General features: G+C 44.1%; 1 protein-coding gene across 1 annotated transcript in view; it reads left to right on the forward strand.

Annotated features, from left to right (window-relative positions):
- Positions 1 to 13,206, forward strand: part of ITGB5 (integrin subunit beta 5) — a 126,101-nt gene that overhangs the window by 11,680 nt on the left and 101,215 nt on the right. The window contains exons 2-3 of the mRNA XM_032268306.1: positions 2,485 to 2,570; positions 11,657 to 11,929. Of these exons, the coding sequence (XP_032124197.1) occupies positions 2,485 to 2,570; positions 11,657 to 11,929 (359 nt within the window). The remainder of the gene's footprint in view (positions 1 to 2,484; positions 2,571 to 11,656; positions 11,930 to 13,206) is intronic.

Genomic DNA, 13,206 nt, shown 5'->3' on the forward strand with positions numbered 1-13,206 from the left:
TCTTTTTTTTTTTTTTTTTTTTTGAGACGGAGTTTCGCTCTCGTTACCCAGGCTGGAGTGCAATGGTGCAATCTCGGCTCACCGCAACCTCCGCCTCCTGGGTTCAGGCAATTCTCCTGCCTCAGCCTCCTCAGTAGCTGGGATTACAGGCACATGCCACCATGCCCAGCTGATTTTTTGTATTTTTAGTAGAGACGGGGTTTCACCATGTTGACCAGGATGGTCTTGATCTCTTGACCTTGTGAACCACCCGCCTCGGCCTCCCAAAGTGCTGGGATTACAGGCGTGAGCCACCGCGCCCGGCCCTGGCCTGTCTTTTTGATAATAGCCGTACTAACAGGTATGCAGTGATAGCTTATTGTCATTTTAACTTGCATTTCCCTGATGATTGGTGATGTGGGACATTTTTTCATGTACATGTTAGCTATTTGTATGTCTTCTTTTGGAAAATATCTATTAGGTCTGTTGCTCATTTTTCTTTTCTTTTTTTTTTGAGACAGAGTCTCATTCTGCTGCCCAGGCTGGAGTTTAGTGGTGCTCTCTTGGCTCACTGCAGCCTCTGCCTCTTGGGTTCAAGTGATTCTCGTGCCTCAGCCTCTCAAGTAGCTGGGATTACAGAGGTGCACCACCATACCCAGCTAATTTTTGTATTTTTAGTAAAGACAGGGTTTCACCATGTTGCCCGGGCTGGTCACAAACCCCTGACCTCAGGTGATCCACCCATCTCAGTCTCCTAAAGTGCTGGGATTATAGGCGTGAGCCACCAAGCCTGGCCCATTGCTCATTTTTCTAATTGGGTTATTTGTTTCCTTAACATTGAGTTGCTTGAATTCTTTATGTATTTGGATATTAACCCCTTATCAGATGTATGGTTTGCAAATATTCTCTTGCATGTAGTAGGTTGTTTCTTCACTCTGTTCTTTGCTGTGCAGAAGCTTTTTAGTTTGATAGAATTCCATTTGCCTATTTTCATTTTTGTTGCCTGTGCTTCTAGGGTAATATTAAAAAATCATTGCCTAGTCCAATGTCAGGAAGGCTTTCTTGTATGTTTTCTCTTGGCAGTCTTACATTTCAGGTGTTACATTTAAGGTTTTAATCCATATTGAGTTGATTTTTAAAATACAGTGTGAGATAAGTGTCCAGTTTCATTCTGTATGTGGATATCTGGTTGTCCCAAAACCATTTATGGAAGAGACCAGCCTTTCCACATTGTGTGTTCTTGACCACTTTGTTGAAGACCAATTCACTGTAAATGCCTGGATTTATTTCTGGGTGCTTTATTCTGTTCCATTGGTCTGTATGTTTGTTTTTATTCCAGTACCATGCTGTTTTAATTATAGTTGCTTTGTAGTATATTTTGAAATCAGGTAATAAAATACCTCCACCTTTGTTCTTCTTGCTTACGATTGCTTTGGCTATTCAGGTTTCATACAAACTTTTGTGCTTCTGTATAAATTTTAGGATTGTTTTTTCTATTTCTGTGAAAAACACCATTGGAATTTTGATAAAGAGTGAATTAAATTTTTACACTGGATAGCATGGATATTTTAATAATATTCTTCCAAACCATGAGCACAGGATGTCTTTCCATTTTGGGGTGGTTCTTCGGTTTCTTTTCTTTTCTTTTCTTTCTTTTTTTTTTTTTTTTTTTTTCTTGTCTTTTGGGACTGGGTCTCCCTCTGTTGCCCAGGTTGGAATGCAGTGGTATGATCATGGCTCACTGCAACCTTGACCTCCTGGGCTCAAGTGATCCTCCTGCCTTAGCTTCTGGAGTAGCTGAAACTACAAGTACATACTACTACACCTAGTGAAATTTTGTCTTTCTTAGAGACAGGGCCCCTATCTTGCCTAGGCTGGTTTCAGACTCCTAGGCTCAAGCAATCCTCCTGCCTTTGCCTCCAAAATGTTGGGATTATTATGGGCGTGACAACATGCCCAGCCTTGGGTTTTTCTTATTTGACCTATTAATAGATACGTGGAATCAAAGGATTTCCTCTATCTTAATTCAACATTGTATTCCTGGAATACATGGCTTCTTTCAGTACACTGTAAATTTTGATGTGAGAGTATTTGATTTAGGATTTTCTTTTTTGAAAAATGCCTGAATAAAACCAATCTGTTCTTTTTTCTTTTCTTTTTTGTACTATTTTTGTCATTTTGGATGGACTAAATGTAAAGTGGCCTTGTTCTCTCTCAGCGAAAGAGGATTTTCTGAGTTATGGGGGAAATGAAAATCCAAGTGGGCCCAGCAGAAGAAACGGAAGTGCCTAACACAAGTGTGCATGCTTGGTGAATGCTTCAAAAACTCAATGTGCAGCCTCAGCAAATGAGCCTTAACCTGCAATTAGCATTGGGACCTGGACCCTTCAGACTCAGAGAGGTCTGCTGTTAAAGAAGGAAGTAATTCCCCCCACTTATTCAAAGGCCTGATCCATGAAATATATAGCCAGGAACTAATTGGTGCATCTTTATCTTGCTTTAAAGGTCTCAACATATGTGCTAGTGGAAGTGCCACCTCATGTGAAGAATGTCTGCTAATCCACCCAAAATGTGCCTGGTGCTCCAAAGAGGTATGTTGGGGGGGCGGGGAGGACAAAGGAAAGAAATGTTGCGAGGGTGACGGTGAGGAGGGGGCAACACGACAGCACACCAATTCGCTGTACATAAAAACCTTATGCAGATTCTGTAAGCTGCCTCTTCCCCGTCAAGCCAGAGCAATGACAAATCCAAGTTTATGAAACGATAAGTTAAACTGGGTTTCTTGATAGTGTGGAATGTTAATTCTATTTTGGGGAAGCAAGACTTTCCTTCTCTTTTGTTTAGAAACCAATTAGGATTCTTCTATAGTTTTCTGATCTTTGGTATAAGAACTCCAAAAGACCTGAGCTTGTGAACTGAGTTTGTTGCATAATGATTCAAAACCTATCTACATAGGTGGTGTGTTGGTGGAGGCCAGTCATCTTAGTGGGCTTACTTGAGAATAAATATTAGGAATTAGCCTTTATGTAATGATTTTATTTAAAAATAATGGCTTCCATTTCTTTAAGCCTTGTAGGAAGAGATATAGATTTGGGACAATGTTGGGTTATTGGTATCATTAAGCAATGTGGGCTGGGTACAGTGGCTCACACCAGGACTGTGGGAGGCCAAGGCAGGAGGATTGCTTGAAGCTTGAGCTCAGGAGTTTGAGACCAACATGGACAACATAGCGAGACCCTATCTCTACTAAATAAATCAGGAAAGAAAGAAAGAGAGAGGGAGGGAGGGAGGAAAGAAGAAAAGAAGGAGGGAAGGGAATGTAATATGGTGGGCTAATCAGAAAATGATCGATTTCTAAATTTCCTGTCTTGAGGGAAATGTCTGGGTCACAAAGCCTCCCTGTTTAAATGCCCCATTAAGGTTATTTGTTAAAGAACCCAGGACTTGCTGTTTAGGACTGGCTCAGTCTGCAACTCAGTGTGTGGTTCCTGTCAGGAGGACAAAGAGATGGCTCTCAGGAGACTGGGGTTATTCTCCAGCATGGGAGCCTCAGAGGTCTAGGGATTCCTTTAACTTATGATGGCTAAAAATGATCGTGTGGGGACTCTACTAGATGTCACACACTTGTACATCGTACAGTATCTCTGATCCTTACAACAGCTCTGTCAGGTGGGTGTAAGACACTTGTTTTATTGATGAAAATCTGAGGCTCGGAGCAGTAAAGTGATTCACTCAAGGTCACACAAGTGTGCCAAAGCTGGAGTTTTAATCTGACTTCTGAGCCCAAGCTTTTCCCTCCAGACTACATGGCTTCTTGCTTGCTATGTGAACTCTCTAAATCGTCAATTTTAATACTTTGAGAGTTCTCAGTTTACTTGAGAGAGGAATCTTTCCAGCATATAAACCTTTAATCGCATTTATGATTAGTTGTACCATCTTTGTTATGACTCTTCTTAATCTTCTTTTCATTCTGTGTGACCTGCAGGGCAGATCCAAACTCTGTGGCTCCTGCCTTCCCCCTACTGTCATCTCTTGCCTGACAGATGTTTAGCCAGAGGGAACCACCTGCAGATCCGCAGCGAGCCCAGCTTGATAAACCCCTGCTTGATCTTCCCGGTGTTGCTCCTCCTTCCTGGCTTTTTCTTTTTCTATCTATCGATCTTCATTCATTCATTCATTCATTTAGAGACACGGTCTTTCTTGGTCTGTGACCCAGGCTAGAATACAGTAGTACGGTCGTAGCTCACTATAGCTTCCACCTCCTGGGCTTAGGCAATCCTCCCACCTCAGCCACCAGGTAGCTGGGACTACAGGTATGTGTCACTATGTTTCGCTAATTAAACATTTTTTTTTTTTAGCGAAGGGATCTCTATGTATTCCAGTCTTGCCTGGAACTCTTGGCCTTAAGGGATCCTCTTGCCTTGGCCTCCCAAAATGCCGGGATTACAGGTGTGAGCCACCATGCCCGGCCCTCCTTTCCTTGACTGATGCCTTTTTATCATTTTTAAGGTTCATTTCAGGCCCAGTGTGCAGTGGCACACAACTGTAATCCCAGCACTTTGGGAAGCCAAGGCAAGTGGATTGCTTGAGCTCAGAAGTTCAAGACCAGTCTGGGCAACATGACGAAACCCCATCTCTACAAAAAAAAAAAAAAAATTAGCTGGGTGTGCTGTTGAATGTCTGTAGTCCCAGCTACTTGGGGGGCCAAGGTGGTAGGATCACTTGAGCCCAGGGGGAGGAGCTGTAGTGAGCCGAGATTGCGCCACTGCACTCCAGCCTGAGCAACAAAGCAAGACCCTGTCTCAAAAAAGAAAAAAAAAAAATCAGTTTAACTTAATCTACTTCACAAAGACCTGTGTATCTGACTGTCTCCATCTGTCCATCCATCCATCCATCCATTTATCTGTATATCCACTTGATACAAGAATGTAAGCTCCCTCCACTGGAGTGTTAGGGGCAGGGATTCTACCTTTTTTCCTCATTGCTGTATTCCCAAATGGTGCTTAGCACATAGTAGTTGCTCAAAGGATTTTACTGGATGGCGATTTATTGTATGTCTGCTAGGTGCAGGCCATGACTACCTCTTTGTCCCCCTGTACTCTGCTTTTTTAGTGCTTATAACCTCTTTCTGTTTTGTTTTCATGCCTGTTACCCACTAAATCATCATCTCCTTGAGAAACTAAACTGTCTTATTCATTTTGGATACCCAGTATCCAGCCAAGAATCTGGCAGGAATTTGTATTTGATAAAAGAGTACTGTTAAAAAGACATGGAGTTAGAAAACCAAAGTTTCAATCAGCTTTGCCATGATTTACTCTTAATTTCTTGATGTGTAAAATGAAAATGACAGTTCCAAACCTCCAGCATGACTGGGAGAGTAAAATGAGATGGGTGCATGAGAGGACTTATGGATGGGGCTGATTAGGTGAGCCTCCTGAATGGCTGCCACTCTCATCCATGAGTATTTTCTGGTGAGATGTGGCTAGAAAATCCAGAAGCCCGGGTCCATTTTTACTTAAAGTAGCTTCCTTCCTTGTGCTAGTACTTCCACACTTCAGACTTCCTGATGCTGACAGTAAATGAACATGTCCCTAGGAGCTTGTTATCACCCCAGCCCACACCTGGGCTCCCTGTCCAGCCCACTGGGCTCCCTCTCTGCTCATCAGGAGCCTCATTCGTAGCTGAAGAAACTCCTATGATCCCTGCCCTGGAACGCAGCTTCTCATCTTCTTTGGGGGTGCCCTTTCCCCAGAGCATGTTTTAGAGAGCCAGGTTAGGAGAGTTCAGGAATGGTTATTCATTATTCATTTATTTATTTGAGGTAGTGTCCCACTCTCAGTGTCCAGGCTGGAATGCAGTGATACAATCATGGCTCACTGCAGCTTCAACCTCCCAGGCCAGGTGATTCTTTCACCCAGCTTCTTGAGTAGCTGGGATTACAGGTTTGTGCCACCACACCTGGCTAATTTTTGTATTTTTAGCAGAGATGAGGTTTCACCATGTTGCCCAGGCTGGTCTTGAACTCCTGGGCTCAAGTGATCCTCTCGCCTCAGCTTCCCAATGTGCTGGGATTGCAGACAGTGAGCCACTATGCCTGGCCTCTTGCCTTTGTTTTCTCACCATGGTTTACCTGAGGGTTTCAGACTTACTTTCTGCTTTTATGTCCAGAGTTGTCAGACTCTCCACTACTCTGAGACCAGGACGTGTGGCCCTCTGCCTGTCCTGGCCTGTCCTCACCGCCCCTGCTTCTCTGCAGCGTACTCCCTGCCTTGTTCTAGACAGCCTGGGCCATTTGTTTCTCGGCCAACTTCTCAGCCACTTGTGGTGCTGTTTGTACAGCACAGCTTAAGACACATATATTAGTCCATTCTCACATTGCTATAAGGAAATACCCAAGACTGGGTAATTTATAAAGGAAAGAGGTTTAATTGACTGACAGTTCAGCATGGCTGGGGAGGCCTCAGGAAACTTACAACCATGGTGGAAGAGAAGACATGACAACTTCACAAGGTGTCAGGAAGGAGAAGTGCCAAGCAAACGGGGAAGAGCCCCTTATAAAACTATCAGATTTCATGAGAACTCATTCACCATCAAGAGAATAGCATGGGGGAAATCACCCCCATGATTCAGTTACCTCCACTTGGCCTCTCCCTTGACATGTGAGGATTATGGGGATTATAAGGATTGCAGTTCAAATGAGGTTTGGGTGGGACACAAAGCCTAACCGTATCAACATACACAAACCCCAGCAGTTTATGATCTACTTTGTCCATCATTTTTTAAAATGCACATTTTGTCTTCATCCTAAGATTGTAAATTTTACAGCCCAGTCAGTTGTCTTGAGGAATGTGCCTGGAAGAGAGTGTGCAGATGCTTTCAAGGCAGGGCCTAGGGGTTACGTACATTCTTCCTACTCACACTGTTGCCTAAAATCCAGTCACATGGCAATGCCTAAGTGCGGTGAGAACTGGGAGACTTGCTTTGTGCCCCAGAAGAAAGGGAGAATGGGCTCAGCGTACTGGCAGCTTATGCTCATGTCACTTGCAAGAGGACAGTGGTTTGGGAGAAGTGGGCAAGGCTGAGGGACGAGTGCTCCCCGTGAGAACACAAAGCAGGGTTGGGGAAAGCAAGAGAAGAGGCAAAGGCAGAGAGATTGCACTTAGGGCTTGCAGAAGTTGGGAGGTTTTCAGGGTGTGAATATGAGGCTCTGTGAAATGGTGTGGCTGTGGGCAGTACCAGCTGCCGTGAAATCCGGGAGAGGACCAGGTTAGGCAAGGCCACCATGGTGGAGCTGAAATGTCACAGGGAGAAGAACAATGAGGCCTGAAGTATTTGGATGTGTGGAAATGGAGTCAGGCATGGCAGAAGTCTAGTGAAGCCTGGGCTGGAGTAAGCGGTCTTGGCCTGGGGAAGTGGATATGGAGAAGAAGAAGCATCAGTAGGATTGGAGGTAGGAGCATGAGGAGGGAGACAGATGAGAGGCTGGGAAGCAAGATGGGTCAACTGAAATGAAAAGAATCAGTATTCAATCCAGCTCACATAAACTATAGATTCCTTAAAGAACATCTCCTTGTGGTCAGACTAAATGAAAGAAATAATATTGGCCTATTGTAGACACTTCATAAAGATTTGTTCAATGAATTAAATGAGTCCATTGAAAGCTGACAGAGGGATTTCTCCATCCCCCAGGCAGTATACGTGGCAGAGTGTTGTTGGCACACATTTTGGTTGTCATCAGCTACCTTGCCCTCAAATCCCCGTGGGTTCTGCTAAGTTGGGGCTGCAGGCTTGGCTGGTCATGTGGCCAGACCCTGCCGTATCCCAGCCGGAAAGGTCGACCTCAGCAAGAAGCCAGCTCCCCGCCTGCGTCCACTTCTCCCCGGGCTCTCTGCCTTTTTACTAGTTTGTTTCTTCCCTCTTCATTGAAGGGATTGGGCATACTGACCTCCTTTCTTGCTTGGGTTTCTTTTGCTCAAGGGCCTATAGTTTCTCAAATCTTCTACTCTGTTCCAGAAACAAGAATTTGTCCTTCCCCCAAAACAATCACCTTCACTTTTTTAGAGTTTTAGCCTTCAGTGATAGTAGGCAGGATGGCACTCAAATAATGTAATGGAGGAACCTGGCATAGAGGAACCTGAATGCCCTGGCCATGAGGCTGGACAACTGAGTACCCATTTAGCATTAGCCTTGATGGCAGGAAAAGAGATCTTGATCAGCAAAAAAATATATAGGGGAGCTGGGTGTCGTGGCTGAGACCTGTAATCCCAGCATTTTGGGAGGCCGAAGCAGGCGAACCCGGGAGTTCAAGACCAGCCTGACCAACATGGCATATATATATATATATATATATATATATATATATATATATGTGCCTATATATATATATTTATTTATTTTGTTGTTTGTTTGTTTGTTTGTTTTATTTTTTATTTTAGGTGGAGAGGGGTGGGGGAAAAGGGACAGGGAGAGAGAGAAAGGGAAGGGGAGAGATGGGGAAGAAGGGAGAGAGATGGGGGAGGGGAGGGAAGGAGGGCCTCTTGAGAAAAGGGGAGAGAGGGAGAGAGGGAAAGAAGGGGAGAGAGGAAGAGAGGGAGGGGGGAGAGAAGGGGAGAGAAGAGAGGGAGAGGGAAGGAGGTAGGGAGAAAAGGAGGGAGAGAAGGGAGAGGGGAAGGGAGGGGGGGAGAGGGGGAGGGGAAGAGAGGGGGAGGGGGAGGAGGGAGAGGGGGAGAGAGAGAGAGATGGAGGAGGGAGAGGGTTGGGGAGAGGAGCTGTTGTTTGTTTTTGAGAGGGAATAGACACACACACACACACACACACACACACACACACACACACACACACACGGAGTCAGGTGTTCCATTGTTACAATAAGTAGCAAACCTTATCTTACCCTTCATGTAACAGTGATAGTGGGGTGAGTGAGCATGGTGGCTTACAATAAGTTGCAAACACCAGTGTTCTAACAAGTATTGTTACCACTTAGTGACTAAAAGCAGCAATAGACCAGGCCTGGTGGCTTATACCGGTGATCCCAGCACTTTGGGAGGCTGAGGCGAGAGGATTGCTTGAGCCCAGGAGTTCCAGAGCATCCTGGGCAACATAGCAAGACCTGGTCTCTACAAAAATTTAAAACATTAGTGGGGTATGGTGGCATGTGCCTGTAGTCCCAGCTATTTGGGAGGCTGAGGTGGGAAGAAGCTTGGGCCTGGGAAGTTGAAGCTGCAGTGAGTGGCAATCACATCACTGCATTCCAGCCTGGGTGACAGAGCGAGACCCAGTCTCTCAGTAAAAACCAAAGAGCTGCACAGGATGCTTCAGGTTTCTGTTCTCATTCTGTTGCTTTTTTCCTTTGGAGAGTTTGTTGAGGGCATTTCTGGAGACCAGTTTGCCAGTGAGAAATTCAGAAATTCATTAGCAGAGTAAGCACTGGGCAGGCAAGCCCCTGTGCTCTTCACACTCTGAAAACCTAATTAGACATCTACTTCAGACAGCTCAAGAGAGCAGACCCAAACTGGCAGGGCCTCAGGTCGTTACCCCTCCTTTCCCCAACCCCTGTGCTTTTCTTCTCTCTGCTTCACTAGAACTGCTCTATCAGAGCCAAGCTTGACCACCTGGAACCCCACTTGGAAAGCTCTGCTTTTAAATTTAAGGCCAGAATAATATATGTATGCGTGTGTGTGTGTGTGTGTGTGTGTGTGTGTGTGTGTGTGTATCTGTGGGGGTATATATGTATATATAAAAATATATATTTACACACACACACACACACACACACACAGGAGCTCCTGGGCTCAAGCGATCCTCCTGCCTCAGGCTCCCAGCATGCTGGCATGAGCCACCATGTCTGGCCAGAAAACTCAATTTTCTAACCTTGTTCCACGACAAGTGTTTATGGAGCCACTTATGGTGTAGTCCTGGAGGTTGTTGACAGGCAAGATCCTCGAGGATGTAATGCACAAATAAAAAACTGTTATTAAAAAAAAAGACACCTAGAAAACAAACAAACATATCATAGGCTTAGGACAATACATCTGGTTTTACTTATTTAAAACCACTGCAGGGTCTTCTTGACTTCTTGTTCTTTTTTGTGTTTGTTTTTTGTTTTTCTGAGACAAGCTCTTGCTCTGTCACCCAGGCTGGAGTGCAGTGGCACAATCGCAGTTTACTGCAGCCTTGAACTCCTGGCTCAAATGATCCTCCTGCCTCAGCCTCTCAAAGTGCTGGGATTACATGTGTGAGCCACCACACCAGGCTGACATTTTTGTCTTGAATTTTACAAGGATTCTAAAGGGCATTGGGTAGTTCCAGGACATCTGAGACCTTGAGGGAGGGTGCATTCCTCTGATTTTTGTGCCTCTGCTGGCAGTCTGGCTTCTAACAAAGTGGTCAAGGGATGCTGACTCACGTGAGGCTTCTGGCAAAGTGTTCCTGAGGGAAGAGGAAGAGATCAGTGTCCTAACTCCTCCATGAAGTCTCATAAGACAGCACTGGCCTCCTGCCTGCCGGAGGCGGTGATCTTGTTTTTCACGTTCGCCAGTGAAAAGGTGCTCAGAGAGAAGCCTGGGCTTGCTTTGCTATTAAAATCCATGTTTTATAACAAAGTATATTGTTTCATTGTAAAATTAATACTTTAACCTCCTGGTGTCCCAAATGAGGTTGAGTCGTTCTGATGACCAGCTTTCTCCCAAACCCAAAGAAAGATTTTTCCTATCAACGTGTCATTATCATACAAACAACAAAGATAAAAGCAAAAATGTTTTCTTCCCTTTACTATAACACCTCATTTTAAATTTTTCTTTCAAATTCTAATAAATATAATTCTATATACTGGATTTTTTTCCTCCTTAGTGTAAATGTTTTAAATTTTTTCTTTATGTTATTCTTATGGTTTAAGGATTTAGGTTTGCAAGTTTTAAAGATTATATTATAAATAATATTATAATATATATCACATAGAATGCTTCCTTTCTCTTTGGCTGATTTTCTTGTAAGAAGTTTCTTGGAGTAGAGCACTGGGTCAGTGAATATGAACTGTACTGCCATGTTGTTCTCCTGAACGATGATTCAGCATCCAGTGGCTATAAAAGATAATGAGTGAACAGCTCAAACGTTAACTCTTGAATGCCCGGGGGAAGACTTTTCAGCCATATATGTCATCTTATTTGTTTAACTATGTATTATTTCATTTACTTATTTATTTATTTTTAGAGATGCAGCCTCATTATGTTGCCCAGGCTGGTCTCAAACTCTTGATCTCAAGCGATCCTCCCACCTAAGCCTCCCAAGTAGCTGGGATTACAGGCACGAGCCACCACACCCAGCAATATATAGCAACTTTTAAAAAAATTTAGCTATACAACTTTTGATCGTTTCCATTTCCCTTGCTAATCATGTAGGCAGTTAGGAGCATTTTAACCATCAAAATAAGAATGAAACTGAACATCTTTATTATGTGTTTACAGTTTACAAAATGTTTTCATATACAGCAGCTCAGTTAATCCCTACAATATTTGGCAAGGCGTCTGGGTTAGGGATTACCATTTCCTCCATTTTCAGACAATGAAAATGGAATGTAGAGAATTTAAGGTGAACTGGATGGAGATGTGGCCACGACATGCGATGTTTTTGGGAGACACCCTGACCACCTCCTGCTCTCTTCCTCTGTTTCCCTGCCTAGGACTTTGGCAGCCCACGGTCAGTCATCTCTCGGTGTGACTTGAGGGCAAACCTTGTGAGAAACGGTTGTGGAGGCCAGATGGAGAGCCCAGCCAGCAGCTCCCGTGTCCTGCGGAGCCTGCCCCTCAGCAGCAAAGGTTCCGGCTCAGCGGGCTGGGATGTCATTCAGATGACGCCGCAGGAAATTGCCGTGAACCTCCGGCCGGGTGAGTTGCCCACAGTAAGGGCTGGGTGCTCTGGGCTCAGGAGGGCCCATGGGTTAGGTGGTACTTGTTCATAATGGGGCAATGAGTCAGGCCAGGCTGAGATCAGAGCAAGATGCTGATGGGGAGGTGATGCTCAGACCTCAGGAAGCAGAGTGTGTTCTTATCAATGTGTCTGGATAGCCTCCTCTGGACAGAGAAATATATTTGCTATTTTTAAACAATTGTGGTGAAATATACATACCATTTGCCATTTTAAGGATTTTTAAGTGTACAGTTCAGCAGCATTAAGTACATTCACAATATTGTATAAGCATCACCACTGTCTATTTCCAGAATGTTTTCATCATTCTAAACAGAAAATCTATACCCATTAAACATTAACTCCTCGTTCTCTCTTTCCCTTGGTCCCTGGTAACTGGCATTCTACTTCATTTTTTATTTTTCATTTATTTTTATTTTTTAATTTTGTTTAAATCAGGGCGCAACTAATGGTAGACATTACAGTCATTCAAGATGTAGTGGCTGCCCACTCTACTGTCCCACTCTGAACTTGACTAATCCAGGAACCTGCCTTAAGTAGAATCGTCCGATATTTGTCCTTTGACATTTGACTTATTTCACTAAGTGTAATGTTTTCAAGGTTCATGCATATTTTGGCATGCATCAGAACTTCATTCCTTTTTCGGCTGAGTAATGTTTCATTGTATGGGTGTACCACATTTTGTTTATTCATTCATCTGTCAGTGGAGATTTAGGTTGCTTCAACTTTTGACTATTGTGAATAATGCTGTGGTTTATTCTAGGAGGATGCTGGTAGATATACTCCCTAGTGAATGCAACTTGCTCAGGAAACACGCTACTTTTAGGAAAAAGCGTTTTTTCCTGTTAGCAAATTCCATTTGAGTCTGTAGCATTCTGAAAGGACACACTTTTAGAGTGGAGATATTTTGTTTTGTGACCCTGGGGCCTTGCAAGCCTGAGAGCTGCTTAAAATAAGGAAACGGTAATATAATTACTTATAATGTAATATAAAGAAACAGTTTTGCAGCCAGGCGTGGTGGCTCACGCCTATAATCCCAGCACTTTGGGAGGCTGAGGCAGGTGGATCAGAAGATCAAGAGATTGAGACCATCCTGGTCGACATGGTGAAACCCCATCTCTAAACTAAAAATAGAAAAATTAGCTGGGCATGGTGGCGCATGCCTGTAGTCCCAGCTACTCAGGAGGCTGAAGCAGGAGAATTGCTTGAACCCAGGAGGCGGAGGTTGCGGTGAGCCGAGATTGTGCCATTGCACTCCAGCCTGGGTAACAAGAGTGAAACTCTGTCTCAAAAAAAAAAAAAAAA

Source organism: Sapajus apella, unplaced genomic scaffold, assembly GCF_009761245.1.
Source record: "Sapajus apella isolate SASKATOON/1434 unplaced genomic scaffold, GSC_monkey_1.0 scaffold178, whole genome shotgun sequence".
Classification (NCBI taxonomy): Eukaryota; Metazoa; Chordata; class Mammalia; order Primates; family Cebidae; genus Sapajus; species Sapajus apella.